Genomic DNA, 13643 nt, shown 5'->3' with positions numbered 1-13643 from the left:
TACGTACTAACATCACTCCGTCGACTATATATACTAGGAGAATCTAATATCTTTAATCACAATTAAAGCTATTTATTTACACAGGTGTAAGTCCTCGAGGAGCCCATCCCCATCGCCATTAGCCAACTTTCTTATTACAGCCCGACTCATCAATAAAGATTAGTTAGTTTATCTCAAACTCTAAAAGTCTATGCATATATAAATCTCATAATTCTTAGTTATATTATTTCGCCACACAGCAAGCAGCCTTTCTGGACTATCCCATAGTTTCTAAGGATCAGCTGAGATAAGAGGGTACGACTTTAACTCCCGTTTTGTCATATAAAAAATCGGCCATCTCAAATCAGTACATAACCGAATCCCTAGTAATTTAGTCACGTAGTATCTCCTCCATATAGAGTGTAATAAGGCGTCGTCGGCCGCGCAGCTTTTTTGTCAGTGTAGAGCATTATTTCGCTGATCTTCTGCAAACTATGCGCTCATGGCACTCAGCTTCCTTAGCTATAATCTCATTAGGCAAGTTTTATTTAATCATAGCATCAATCAAGTCATGTTGGAAAGCACTAAGCGGTGGAGCCATACTGCATTCAGTGTCAAGCCGGTTCTGGCTTCGAGGCTGCGGGAAGGCGTGATCTGGATAATGTTAGGCCTAGTGTAGAAATGTACGTAGCTAAATAACGGCTACACTGTACCAGCCACATTACGCCACAGACCTGGTCCGTGCGGAAAGACTTTCATTACAACAAAACCCGGACGCTTATTTCGGTTTCCACTGTACCACTTGTCAAATATAAATTCAGTGCTTCCATGGGCCAGAAGCGATAACTGTGGCTTCATGTCCAAATGCGATCCTAGTATTTGCACCGAGATTCGAAAATGATAGCATCCGTAATTGCTATTGTTAGCCCGGCAAGGGAGGTCAGAAAAAGCGAGAACGCAAATGATCAAGTCCATACTGTACATTCAGCCATATAAGCACTCGATCAGCTCATCAAGGAGTGCTTTTGTAAGAGAACGCCTTTAAGCCAGCTACTTAATTTTACTACACAACTATAGTAGAAGTTACTGGTGAAATATAAATACAGTAGCAGTTATTACAGAAATGTAAATATAGTAGTAAAAATTAAAGAAAATGCAATTATAGTAGTAGATACTTAAAGAATAAGTGTGCTTGTAATCTTCTCAGACTCGATTTTTCTGTCCTCCGATTGCCCGGATATGCAGTATATGGCCATCAAATAAAGATTCACAACCTTATACCCGCTGGCCTACAGGTAGACCCTATTCATTATGTTCCTCATCTAGCATTTTACGAACCGCAGATACGCTCTCAAGCCAGATCTAGCTTCAGCTCTCTATGGTGCCTTACCACGGTTTGATGCTGAACGGTTCAAATAGCAGCTATTGGGATCGGGTTGGTGCTCATGATATTCGCAAGTTCCTCTTACTTGAGATAGGGGTACAGGTGGGCAAGCTCTCGTTTCCAAGGCTTCAACGGCGAGGTCGAGAAGGAACTGTTTAGGCAGGTCCTCTTTACTGGCCCAATCCGTTAACCAGTCTCCACGTCCATGGTAAGTATATAAATCAACCAGAAGGCGTCGAGCGGGCGATGCTTCGGGAGTTCCGTCATATATGTAGCGGATGGCCGGCCCAACAGGAAACCAGGACTGACCGTCCGTTGCATTGGAGCGGGATTTGAGCAAGATCCCATCCAAGACAGCGTCCTTGAAACAGGTATCTTGAAGCAGCTCTCCCAATGCGTAGGCTTTTGCGAGTTGTATGTATTCAGTGTTCCCTTCTAGTCCAGGATTGTCGTTCTGGACTGGGAGTGTTTCAAAGTACAACCAGTGCATGTATATCTCAAACACTTCCGGGTCTTCTTCCTTGAGAGTGATAGACCCACTGGTAGATGTCTCCCAGTGACCCTTCATAGCAGTTTTAAAATAATCCGAAGTGCCACAAATTAAATGCTCATGAACGGAAAACGCCACTGGATTAGTTGATCCGACCGTAACAGTAAGTGCTCTACCTCGCAAACTACAGTCCAGGTAGTTAGACCAGGATGAAAGATTCAAGGTTAAAGGACTCAGCTCACTCCAGGGACCCATTCTTATACGTCCTCACCCGAGTTATATCCATGATTAATATCAAAGGGTATGCAGTATTATACGACTCAAATGTTAAGAAAACAAAACGAAGGCATCGTCTTCAACAGCAAACGGCCAACGGGGCAGCCGCAGCTTGCAGCAGCAGTAAGATCACGTGCATCCACACGTGATTCTCAACAGAACTCAAGAGTTCTCCGTGTCAAAAACAGATATTGCAAAGATCGGACAGGGCTGTCGTGGTCAAATTGATAGAGGTAGGAAACGCAATCGTTGAGTTACTGCGTTCCATTTCCCAATGCAGGTGCTAGTCAGTTCACCGCTGCGTCACTAGACCCAGCACGTGGAGTCGGTGCTACATAGGTACATTAGTCGTCTGGCAGCACAACCTGTTATCTCACTGTGCTTCTGGACCAAGTCTACAGACATGCTCTCCCGTAACATGGCCCTTTTCTCACGTAAAACAGAGCACTTCAATATCAAATTGCTCCTAGTCTCGTTTCCTCCAGCGTCTTTCGCCGTGCTGTAAAATATCAAGGTGTAGATAAGCTGGACTTTGTAACTGCTCGAGGTATTGCGTTGCATATGATTCACGAATGATTGCTAGCCCAGAATAGCCCAAAGGAGACGACGACTCCCTACAGGAAGGAAGGCTTTTGCGAAAGCAGTAAGATCTTTTTATCTTCCCTCAGTAGGTATCTGTTAGCCTTACGCTGGAATGACTACGTGCCTTTTCCTGATATTGAACTGAACAGCATCAATACAATAGCTAAGGGGCATATGCACGTTGATATGAGCTGTGAATTATACTCATGCCACCAGGTGAATCATCATCTCACGTTGCATAGGATCGCTTTGTGTGCATATTTTCTTCTTCAATAACTCGCTCAGCTGACCACTTCATGAGATAGTACCTATACCTAACTCTACCCTCGAATCCATCAGATAAAGCTAGCTGCACTCCTCGAGGCCCCTGAGTTTCTACCCGCTTGAGCCTCAAAAACCATCCTTGGTTCCGCCGTGCACAAACTCGATCCATCGCTTACTACTAGGTACTCATCGCAGTGGGCTGACAAACCGGGCAGTTACACGCATCCTCCCATGGCCTTCGATCAATTGCCTCAAAGGAAGGCCACCGTCAACGGTAAAGGGCAGTCCGTAATTTCGAGTCATCATCGTAACTGGTCATCATTTCATCCCGTTCTTCTTCCTCCTGCAGCTGCGACTTCTTTCTCCCTCTCCTTCTTCAACGCTGCGGCTGTTGCCGTGCTTCAACTTTGCTTCTCCTCTCCGCTCATGGTCCGATGCCATGGTTCGACAACTTTCGTCCACAGCGATGTTGCAATGCTGCATCACGCTGACCAAATACATGTTCGCTAAGACTATCGCCGGTCTTTGCCGTCAATGTCACCTGATGCTGCCCGTCTCCCCATTTAAAATGTAGTCGTCTTCTCCTTCATGCTCCATCTAAGAGCTCGTCAGTTGGGGGCTATCGCCGCCAGCTCATCCGCGAAATCTCATGCCGGAGTCGACCATGCTTTGAAGTAAAGCTCGCGGGCTCAATGTTCGAAATCATGTTCCGGCACAAATCGGGTTTCCTTCTCTCACAGGCCAAGGTGTCGACCACGTGGACATACACACAAAAAGAGTCGTCATCCCAAATGTAGACTTGGCTGTAAACGCTCATGGGCCGCCGTATCACAACTGTTCGATGCGCCTCTTTACCTTCTTTTCTCTTCCTCCACCTCCCCCTCTTTTTTTTGGTTGAAATGAGTATTGTATAATTTGTTCCTTTGCAAGATAAAACTACCGCAAAGTAATCCAGAGCTGTGATGGAAAGCCAGAAACTGCCGCGGCGAGCGAATAGCAGCCAAAAACCTGATAGATATGCAACGCTCAGGGTGACTCTTCTTTATGTCTTTTGCAAATCTAGTCGTGCATGTCCAATCCCCTACTTAGCTTCATCCGATCCCTCCACCTCCTGGCTCTTGGGAGACGTGGAAGATGTACGATTGGCCTGCGGGGCCGGATGAGGATGGCTCTGTGGTACATGATGTTGCTGCTGTTGCTTGTTGTTGTTGTTGTTGTTGTTGTTGTTATAGCTGCTGGGTGGCTGTGGGCTGTAGTGGTGCGGCACTTGCTGAGGGTTCGCCGCGAAATGTTGAGGCCCAGGTCCGTTATAGGGTCGCGCATTGGACACTGCAAACGTCAGCCCGGAAGGTTCCCCTCCAGTTCAGTAATAAAGGCTTCACTGACTTGGTGCACTGGTTTGTGCTGGGCCGTATGCCGGCTGAGTGTATTGGATGCTGGGGCTCATTCCGTACATGTTATGCCCTTGCTGAGACCCCTGATGAACCATCATGGGCGCGGCTGGCCGTCCCGGGCTGGGATATCCGTTAGCTCCCGGCACCTGCTGCGGCGGGCCAGCGGGTGGCATGAACTGTGGGTGGTGTCCACCTGGATACATCAGGTGAGGGGCCATCATTCCCTGAGGCCCTGGAATGAACTGTGGCTGCATCATCATTGGAGCTCCCATATGCCCCTGTGCCGGCACGTAGTGCGGGTTGTTAGAGTAGCTCCTAAACTGACCGAGCTGAGGGTTACCGGCACCGAGGAAGACAGGCTGTCCATACGGGACCTGAGCCCCTGGGTTCACTGGCGGGTACGCCACGGGCAATTGTGCCATGCGGGGCGATGCGAACGACTGGGCAGAATTGGAGTGCATCATCCGGTGGTCGTCGTTACCGTAGGGCTGGTGAGGCACAGGCCCATGCTGCGGTGTGTGCATCTGCATCGGAGGCATGTGTGGAGACTGTCGCGGCATCATGTTATGGGCGCCTTGTTGGAGGTGGAAGGGCAGTTGATGCTGGTGAGCCATCTGAGGCAAAACATGAGACGGGTTGGGGGTAGGCACGGAGGGGTTCAAGAAAGGCTGTCGCTCAAAGTACTCCTTGTAGGTAAGATGCATAGTAGAGTCAGACTTTTCGTCATCCTGCAGCTGGCGCCAGGTAGGCAAGGTGTCGTAGGATGGCCGCAGACCACCATTGTCATCCCAGTTCCTGCCTTGAGGCGGGACAATGGTCTTGATGTGTGACAGGATGTAACACTTGTTGACGTCGATAGCCTTGGTCTTTCGCCGGATGAGCTGCCCCTGAAGTTGATTGACGGCATTGGCCGCATCAGTGACATGATTGGCGGCAGATCGGGGGCTAGATCCTGCACTCGGATGTCCATTCGGGTTGAAAGACGGCGCGAAGGGACTGGGTCTGAATTCGTTGCTATTGGGGTTCAGTTTCGCTCCAAGATGGCCACTGTGCCGCCGAGCGTAGTCCGCGCCGTTAGCAGGACCAGTGGGCGGCGCACGAATTTCGGGACCGACAGCATGCTGATGGGGAGCAGGAGGCTGAGAGAACTTTTGCTGCTCCACGTTGCGGATGCGCTGCGCCAGTGTGCCATTCGCATGAGGCTGCGGCGCATGTTGAGGACCCACGCGGCCGTTTCGGTAGCCTTGGTTGTGATACTGCTGCTGGGTGAACTGTTGGCGAGGGCCAGTATGACGGTTGGATCCGCCGTTCGGGGGCGTAGCCTGGGGAACAGGAGCCCCTCGTGCAGGCCGAGTCTCGACGGCGGGAGGTGCTGTTGTCGAAGCCTCCGCACGCTTGGGCTGAGTCGCGTCCTTGGGTGCAGTGGCATCCTTCTTGACCTGGGCGGCGTCGGTCTTAGCCTTGGCCATCTCCTCTGCGTTCTTCATCGCCTTGGCCTGAATCTCCCTTTGCTTGGCAGGGTCCTTGGCGATGATGGACACCAGATCAGAAGGAACCGGTGTTGAAAGCTTGAAACTGGTTGCAAATTTTTTGAGCTCCGTCAACTTGACCTCCTTATCCGCCTTTGCCTTGTTGCTTCTAGCCTTCTCTGCGTTGAGGCGTTGCTGGGTAGCAAACGACTTGAACTCTTTCAGAACGTCACGTTCAACAGTCGACGTTGCACTAGGAGCATTCGGGGGCAAGTTGGAGAGCGGACGAGAATTAGGAGTAGGGGTGGCCCTGGTGGTCGCCGCTTGTTTCTCTGCCGGTTTGTCTTCTTTCGCTGGGGGAGCGGCAGCGGCATTGGCAGTAGCAGTAGCAGTGGTGGTAGGAGTGGGGGTAGAGGCTTTGCTTTCCACAGGCTTGAGGTTTGACGATTGATTCTCAGTGGGCTTTTGGGTATCGTTCTTGGCCTGGGCTCCGTTCTTGAGGGCATCAGCAGCCGTAGCCTTTGATGGCTCAGACGCTTGCGCAGGCTGCTTCTTCGGCACAGCCTTAATCTGCGAAGAGATGATTGCTGGATCGACAGGAGCGCCCTTGACAGTGGCCTGTCCAGTTGGAGCTCGTTTAGCCGGAGGCATGTAACGATTCTCCCGTCCAGATGCCAGAGGGGGAAAGTCTTGACGGCGGACACCGCTGTATCTATTTTGATAGTTTAGTACAACAGAACGCAGGTTGAACAAGTCCGATGGATGTAACTCACTTGTCTTCCTCATTATCATCGGCACCCTTGGGGCCGGAGTAGTCCATGACACGTTCCTCGGCTACGTGAGTAGTCATGGCTGCACTGCGCTCAATTTCCCTAGCCTTCTTTTCAGCGGCTGCAATTCTCTCTCGGTACTGCGGGTGGTCCTTGTTGATTGCAGTGGTATAGATGTTCTCATCGTAATCGGTCTTGAGACCAAAGAGTCTCTCGTTTTCAGCAAACTGGTCCCAGCCAGCGGTGGAAGTGGATTTCTCCAAAGATCCATCAATAGCATCGTTCTTGTCAGGGATCCATGGCTGCAGAGTTCTCTGCGCTCCGAAGCGGCCGTTCGAAATTGCAGTGTCGGTCCTGAAACTAGATCGATTACCTAGAGGCACGTTAGATATTTGACATAATCTACTTGATCAAAAGAAATATCCCCCCAAAAACGTGAGGAGGTAGTGACCGTAATGACAGCAACTTACCATTCATTTTTCCATCCACCTTGACCGAATTACCCCCGCCCTGCTGGGCGTCTCTTCTCTGTGGCTTCGACATTGGTATCGAACTTTTGCCGTAGGCGCAACTTCCCAAATATCTTTATTATACCGCCACAATGTAAACCACTCGTCGAATTGGCAGGAAGTGTTGGCTTGAATAAGCTCACACGTTTGTCGGTATCCGGAGCTGGGGAACCTGAGTTACTGGGAGGGTCGTCTCGAAGTACGCTCCAACCTAGGCGAAAAAAAGTACACGTTAGCATCAAGACAAGGGCGTATTTCAAGAACAAATCGTTGCCACGGCGCATGGGGATTGACATGGTGGGATTGCAAGGAAAGCCAAAACAATGCAGTGTAGCCAATGCACCCAATGCTAGGAGACAAGAAAGTCCTCCCACCACGTGGAAGCAGCTAGGCCTTGCCGACAGGCTCTAGAAACGAAGCGGTGTCCATGGAGGGAGTGTTTGAGAGGTGAAAACCAGGCCAGACGAACCTCGCGATGGTGACGAAGAGGGCTTGTGTCACTCGAACAGGCCACCGAGCCGGGCAAGTCGGGGTGGCTGTTGGGGAGGATGAGATTAAGTAGGTTGGAGGGCAAGAGAAAGGAGGGAAAGAGAGAGAAGTGTCGTGGGAGTTTGCCTGTGGCCAGCGCTCGCTCCTGAGACGCACAAAAGAAGTATTAGCGGATCGTCTGTGGAGGCGCTCGCAGAGCAGAGACCACGATTGTCGTTGATGGATAGGCCCAGGCGCAAAGAGAACCTTCCGGCAAAGAGGCGGCGGACCTGTCAAGGGGGATGAGGGGTTGTAGTGGGAAAAGATGCAACAAGGAAGAGGGAGATACGAAGCAGAGAGGAACAAAAGAGAGAAAGTTGTCAACAAGCACAAAACAGACGTATCGTGAGAAGCGGCGTTGATGGGCAAAAAAAGGGTTCAGAGGCGGCGCTGGTTCGGTGGGGAACGGCGCAAGAGAAAAAGAGGCCAAGGAGGCTCACCTGGGCTGTTTGGAGAATGCAGAGGTCAAAGGCAAACCAAAGGCTAAGTACAGGTCGAAAGAAGAACAAGAACCAAAGGAGAGGGTCGAAATGTCGGCCGTGTCGTCCAGCTCGCCGCTGCTACGATTGCCTCGCAATGGGCAGAGGGGGCATGGAAATGGAAGAAGAAAAAAGAGAGTGTGAGAGAGAAGTGAAAGGGAGGACGAGGCGTCTATCTGGCGAGGCTTTGTCTTGAGCGGATCATGGCATGGAGCGCTACCGCCACTTTTCTTTGATGCTGGCGACCCTTGTTCACTCTTGCCCCGGGGCTAGAACAACAGGTGGCAGAGGTATAGGCAAAGTACCGGAATCTTTGCGGTGCTACGGCTTTCAGGGAGACGCTACAAGTGTTGGGCGAGTGAGAGGCGCTAAGCCGGCACGACAGCGACATCCAAAGTACCTGGACAATCTGGCCTTGGTCCCCATATCAATGAGTATCCAGCAGGTAGCTGGTATGTGGACCTCAAAGTACAGCAGAGAGCATCAGGTACACGTGCGATACCGCTTCCAAAGCACTTCCAGTCGATACCCCAGGTATAGTAGCGCTACTAAGGTACCTGTATGCTAGGTGACTTGTCCAGCTACGGGTTCCTGGCCTCGTTTGACGATGCGTGGCCATCCAGCGTTGGCCTCGTTGATGCCGTCTGCAGGTTGCTGCTGCTGCTGCTGCTGCTGCTGATGCCGCTGCGCTGTTGTCACTTGCGCTTTGGGCTCTGCAGCGCGCCCTGCATCTGTCCAGAGGTACCGGTACGCGGCAGGGGAGGAGACCTTCTGCCGCGTTAGCGGTTAGCGGTCCCTCTGGCGGGCCTGGGGGGCCTGTTCCGAGACCTGCGGGAGCGGCGTCGAAGCCTCCAGCACGCCGGGCTCAGGTACATGTACTTGAATTCGTATCTTGCGCAGGGCTCCGCACCAGAAGCTTTAAGCGTTTCTGGCCGAAACATGGGATTGACATGGGCGCGTGAGCACCGCCGGCAGGACGAATTCACCTTTGATGCTGCTAATGCTCGCTAGGCACATCCCGAGAGAACACATGGGAATCTATCAGTCTAAATCTAACCTTCGTGCTGCTTCTGACAGCATCGTGACAGTGAAGAAGAGAGAAAACTGTGTGGCAGAGAAGCTCTTCATTGGGCACCGCGCCTGCGGAGCTGTTATTGCTCGCATTAGCAGAAACTCTCTTTAGCCTTGGGGCGCTGGCGGGGGAAACAGAAGTTGACTGGGCAGAGAGAGAGGATTCCCCGGCTCTTGGGGGCTGTGTAGGTACGATTGGTGTCAGGGAAGAAAACGGTACTTTGGATGGCATGATGTCCGTGATGGAGGTGGCACCGCATATGTAAGGCGCTGCAGAAGTGCAAACAAGGCGTGGAGATAAGGAGGAGACGGAGCGGATGGATTTGATTGCGTTGCCGATGTCGAATAGGCTGAATATGCAGCAAACGCAGAGAAGTAGCAAACGTAGAAATGCAGCATCTATTTTCAGAGCCTTGTCTGAGTTGGTTCCGATCCTTGTTGGACTTGACATCGGATAGGCAAGATTCATCTCAACTCTGGTAAGTGATAATCGCAAGTCTGCCGTCCTAATCCAGACTAGCAGCATATCCGCAACATGTAATGTAGCAACTTTGCATTGCCGAGCTTCAGTTATAGGTGGGCAGTGTTCCTGAATATCCCACTCAACCAAATCAAATAGAAATTGATCAGCACAATTGAAGAACAAAGAAGCATTTGATTCGCGATTTCTTCAATAGCTTCTTCAGATCAGTGCATCAATTGTCAGCGTCCCTGTAAAATCTAGGATCTGTTCCAACAAAAAAGTCAAGACCCCTCCCACCCCAACGAACCGGGGTCTCCTCCACCTAAATCCAACCACCAAAACTTCCAGCATCGCCAACATTTCCCTTCTTCCTTTCCCACCACAAGACTCTCTCTCCCCCCCTCTCTCTCTCCAAACAACCCAATTCGCGTCGCAAAACCCCCCAGAATATCCTCCAGCAATGGCTCCCTCCCAAAAGGCAGCGCCCCAAAAGCCTGCCTCCTCCCCAATCAAAACCGCCTACCTCATCCTCTACAATGCCGTCTCCGCCATAGCTTGGGCCTCCGTCCTCGCAAACACAGTTTCCACGCTCTACGCCGGCGGCGGACCTAGCCTCGTCTACGTCACCACCGGCGAACAGACGAAATGGGTCCAAACCGCAGCCGCCATGGAAATCCTGCACTCCCTCTTCGGTAAGCAGCGCAGCAACAACAAATCCCACATCATCAATTTCCTTTCTAACGCGAAACAACCTTGCAGGAGTCGTCCGCGCGCCCCTCTTCACAACTCTCATGCAGGTCGCATCCCGTTTCCTGCTTGTCTGGGGCGTCCTCTTCTTGTACCCGTACCTCGCCGTCGAATCGCCCACGTACAGCTCCATGCTCATCGCCTGGTCCGTCACCGAGGTCATCCGCTACTCTTACTTTGCTCTCAGCCTCGCCGGCTTCACGCCTCGCATCCTCACCTGGTTGCGATACAACACCTTCTTCATTTTGTATCCAATTGGCATTATGAGCGAATGCTCGCTCATCTATTTTGCTGCTGTGGGACCTGCTGCGAACGCTACCGAGTATCCATTGACTCTGATGCCGTATATTCTGTATGGCATTTTGGCAATCTACGTTCCAGGTTAGTACATTGCCATTCAATTACCTACAGGTGTAGATTATTGCAGGGCAAGAGATCTAACGAGAAGTTTTATAGGCGCATATATCTTGTACACTCACATGATGGCCCAACGACGAAAAGTCTTGCGCAGCCTAAAGACCAAGGACGAAAAGGCGACACAATAAGCGAAGAGTAATTATACAAAAGAGCAAGAATCACATCTATGCAAGACATGGCGATATTTGCATACTAGATTCTTGGCAGGAGTTTTTTGTGATTGGGATAATAAGACGGGCAGAGCGTAAAAAGAAAAAAAACCAAATACCGTGTGTGTATACAGACAGTAATAATGCTAATCGTAAAAATATTCAATCCAACCGTCTTCTTCGCGCCAATTGACTCCCCATGTACCGAGTATTTTTCTATTTCATGGCACGTCAAGGTATTAACCACGCCTTCATCTCAGCTGCTGGAGCTGTCGGGACTGCTGAGGTTGCTGAGATCGAGATCGTGGCTCATGGCTTCCATCGGACCAATTCCTACGCACCCAAGAGCCAATCAAACCCGACGAATCTTGTAATAGCTTCTCGAACGCCGGGTTCTTCTTGGCTTCAAACATACCTATCAAACATCATTAGCATTCAACAACAGTCAAGCGAAAAGAGGAGGAGATAGGGGATACATACTGACATGGGCGCCGATCTCGTCCGCCACACTATCATTCACAGCCGGTATCCAATGCCCAGAAGGCTGCTTGTTCGGCACAACGCAAAACGTCCTGTCCTTGCCCAGCACCGTGCCGACCATGCTGACCGTCTTGCTCTCCGCCCCCTTGCCCAGCCGGGTATACAGATTTGCGAACCCGACATTCAGCTCCGCGCTCAGCTTCTCCATGTACGCGACTCGCTGCTTGAGGGCCTCAGGTCGAGCGAGGCAGCCCACGAACTCGAGATGAGAAGACACCCACGACCATCCAACCGAGATGTGTTCGCGGTTCATCCACGCCGCCGCTCCGCCCGCCGCCGCCACCGAGGCAGCAGCTCCATACATGGCAATCTTCCCCCAGCCCCAGCCGCCATCATCACTCTTAGCCGGCGGCGCCTTGGTAAGTGCGGTGGAAGCAGCAGCAGCAGCTTCGTCACCACCGCCTCCCACCATCTTCCACAGCGAACCCAGCTGTCCGAGAGCCGACTGGGCCGTCTGGTAATGGCCCTCGGCACCGTACGCAACCACGCCGGGCGCAATGCCTAAGTACGGAGTATCATAGGCCAACACGCCCTGGATGCGAGGAAACATGAGGTGATTGAACGTCGGACCGCCACCAGACTTGTCGATGCCGTCTTCCGTGTAGATGGGCTTCTCGGCAGCCAATCCCATAACCGTCTCTGCAGCGACGATGCCGCCCATGGAGTGTCCAATTAAGATCGTCCGGACGGATGGCTCGACCGTTGGCGATGCTGTGCCCATAGCAACTTCATAGTCGATGATTTTGTCCTGCAGCCTGTTTCCCACCGTTTCTGTCAGCCCTGTAACTGTAACTCTTCTTCAATGGCACCCAAGAGTATAATATCATACTCACCAGCTGCGGAACCTGCTCACAGCCTCCCCCAAGTCGCCCCTCGTCTCGTATTTCGGATACACCAGCACCTTGATACTAATGCCAGGCAGCTCCCGTATCACCGCCGCGCGAAGCTCCTCGACAAACGAGTAGTTGTCTCCAAACGTGGATTCGCCCCCCTAAAGCCCATCAACAACAGACACAATTCGATTAGCTCAAGTCCAATACCACTTCTAACAATTGAAACCCCCATTTCGCAATGTCGTTGGCACCCATCACCACTGCCCAACGCCCATATTCCTCAAGCACGGATTTCCCCCCACCACGCACGACCCTGTTCAAGCGGTGGGGGGAATAGAGGACATCAAAGCAAACACCAAAGAAAGAAAAAGCAAAACATACCTTGAACCCATGAATAAAGCATAAAATGAGCGTCTTCTTCATCTTGTCGTCATCCGCAGTGACGCAACTGGCTGTAACAACTTGTTCCCACAACGGCCGCCGCCAGCAACTCGGTGGGAGAAATTCGGGGGCTTCGGTTTCGGTGTTTGCTCCAGCTGTTAAGAAAATCCCATGTCGCGTCACTGGGCATCGAGGAACTGCAGGGTGCCCGCCTTGGGCTGGCGCGAATGGGGTATAAATGGACAGCTCAAGAGGTGGCGAAGCTGCGGCAGATGGCGTTTGCTGACGGCATTTGGGCGCTGGGCCAGTACAGTACAGTGTACAGCTAGCGCTTTAGCTCAGTATAAGGCAGCACTAAGATAACCTAGAGCTTGTTTACGGAGTAGAGGTGGTTGTTAGTGTCGTTCACATGCCTGGCCCATCACTACCGCTAGGTATTAGATGCAAGCATCAATGAAACAAACAATGTCACCACTATACCATGAAAACATGCTGCTTTGCGTCTGTATCAACGTCTATTAAGAATACATTTTACTACTTATATCTAGACATGCACAGGCAGGGAGACAATCAACCCAAAAGACACGACAGACCGCCACAAGGACAGTCGCCGTGCTCTCTCGACTTCGTCTCCTCTTCCAATCCTTCCCTTCCCAATAGAAAAAGATATTAAGAAAAAAAAAGGGGGGGTCCTCTGGTCATCCAAATATGCCGCCCAGATGCTTCAGCCATCTGCTCTCTCTCTCCATCTCAACTTCGTCTTGTACATTGCTGGTATTTTTGGCCTGCCTGGACCTGTCCTCGCCTTTCCCTGAGTTGCACTCGATATAAACGCCGATCCTCCCAACGCCGCAGAATACATGATCAAACAAGCCGCTTGCGGGGCATTCGTCGGGAGATGTTGTCCTCCTCCTGGTG

At 51.4% G+C, this 13643-nt stretch overlaps 5 protein-coding genes across 5 annotated transcripts; 1 reads left to right on the top strand and 4 right to left on the bottom strand.

Moving 5' to 3' along the window:
• Nucleotides 1–1355: 1355 nt before the first annotated feature.
• On the bottom strand, nucleotides 1356–2139 carry M431DRAFT_491008 (hypothetical protein; the record flags this gene model as incomplete). Its single annotated transcript, XM_024916863.1, has 2 exons — nucleotides 1356–2037; nucleotides 2096–2139. 2 exons carry the CDS (start codon nucleotides 2137–2139, stop codon nucleotides 1356–1358), a joined length of 726 nt encoding a protein of 241 aa, XP_024779080.1.
• A 1917-nt stretch (nucleotides 2140–4056) lies between these two features.
• M431DRAFT_76333 (hypothetical protein) lies at nucleotides 4057–4335 on the bottom strand (the record flags this gene model as incomplete). Its single annotated transcript, XM_024922452.1, has 1 exon — nucleotides 4057–4335. A coding segment is annotated over one exon (279 nt), but the record flags the coding sequence as incomplete, so codon positions are not given.
• An 18-nt stretch (nucleotides 4336–4353) lies between these two features.
• M431DRAFT_491007 (hypothetical protein) lies at nucleotides 4354–7151 on the bottom strand (the record flags this gene model as incomplete). The annotated part of the gene is made up of 3 exons (XM_024916862.1): nucleotides 4354–6550; nucleotides 6612–6981; nucleotides 7079–7151. 3 exons carry the CDS (start codon nucleotides 7149–7151, stop codon nucleotides 4354–4356), a joined length of 2640 nt encoding a protein of 879 aa, XP_024779078.1.
• A 2688-nt stretch (nucleotides 7152–9839) lies between these two features.
• M431DRAFT_504334 (hypothetical protein) lies at nucleotides 9840–11157 on the top strand. The gene is made up of 3 exons (XM_024918458.1): nucleotides 9840–10350; nucleotides 10418–10786; nucleotides 10862–11157. Exons 1-3 carry the CDS (start codon nucleotides 10119–10121, stop codon nucleotides 10948–10950), a joined length of 690 nt encoding a protein of 229 aa, XP_024779077.1. The 5' UTR covers nucleotides 9840–10118; the 3' UTR covers nucleotides 10951–11157.
• M431DRAFT_504333 (hypothetical protein) lies at nucleotides 10982–12984 on the bottom strand. The gene is made up of 4 exons (XM_024918457.1): nucleotides 12726–12984; nucleotides 12345–12502; nucleotides 11452–12266; nucleotides 10982–11386 (listed from the first exon to the last, which is right to left on the bottom strand). Exons 1-4 carry the CDS (start codon nucleotides 12765–12767, stop codon nucleotides 11223–11225), a joined length of 1179 nt encoding a protein of 392 aa, XP_024779076.1. The 5' UTR covers nucleotides 12768–12984; the 3' UTR covers nucleotides 10982–11222.
• Nucleotides 12985–13643: the final 659 nt, after the last annotated feature.

The sequence above is a fragment of the Trichoderma harzianum genome (assembly GCF_003025095.1).
Source record: "Trichoderma harzianum CBS 226.95 unplaced genomic scaffold M431scaffold_2, whole genome shotgun sequence".
NCBI classification, from domain to species: Eukaryota; Fungi; Ascomycota; class Sordariomycetes; order Hypocreales; family Hypocreaceae; genus Trichoderma; species Trichoderma harzianum.
The sequence above is the reverse complement of the archived record's forward strand: the minus strand, read 5'-3'. Positions and strand labels throughout refer to the sequence as shown.

Excerpts from the sequence above, each read along its gene's own strand:
- M431DRAFT_504334 (XM_024918458.1), top strand. The coding sequence starts at position 10,119 with ATGGCTCCCTCCCAAAAGGCAGCGCCCCAAAAGCCTGCCTCCTCCCCA. Across the intron at positions 10,351-10,417 it reads AATCCTGCACTCCCTCTTCG|GAGTCGTCCGCGCGCCCCTC; the intron begins GTAAGCAGCGCA and ends ACAACCTTGCAG. Across the intron at positions 10,787-10,861 it reads TTTGGCAATCTACGTTCCAG|GCGCATATATCTTGTACACT; the intron begins GTTAGTACATTG and ends GAAGTTTTATAG.
- M431DRAFT_504333 (XM_024918457.1), bottom strand. The coding sequence starts at position 12,767 with ATGAAGAAGACGCTCATTTTATGCTTTATTCATGGGTTCAAG. Across the intron at positions 12,267-12,344 it reads GTGAGCAGGTTCCGCAGCTG|GCTGCAGGACAAAATCATCG; the intron begins GTGAGTATGATA and ends GGTGGGAAACAG. Across the intron at positions 11,387-11,451 it reads CGAGATCGGCGCCCATGTCA|GTATGTTTGAAGCCAAGAAG; the intron begins GTATGTATCCCC and ends GATGTTTGATAG.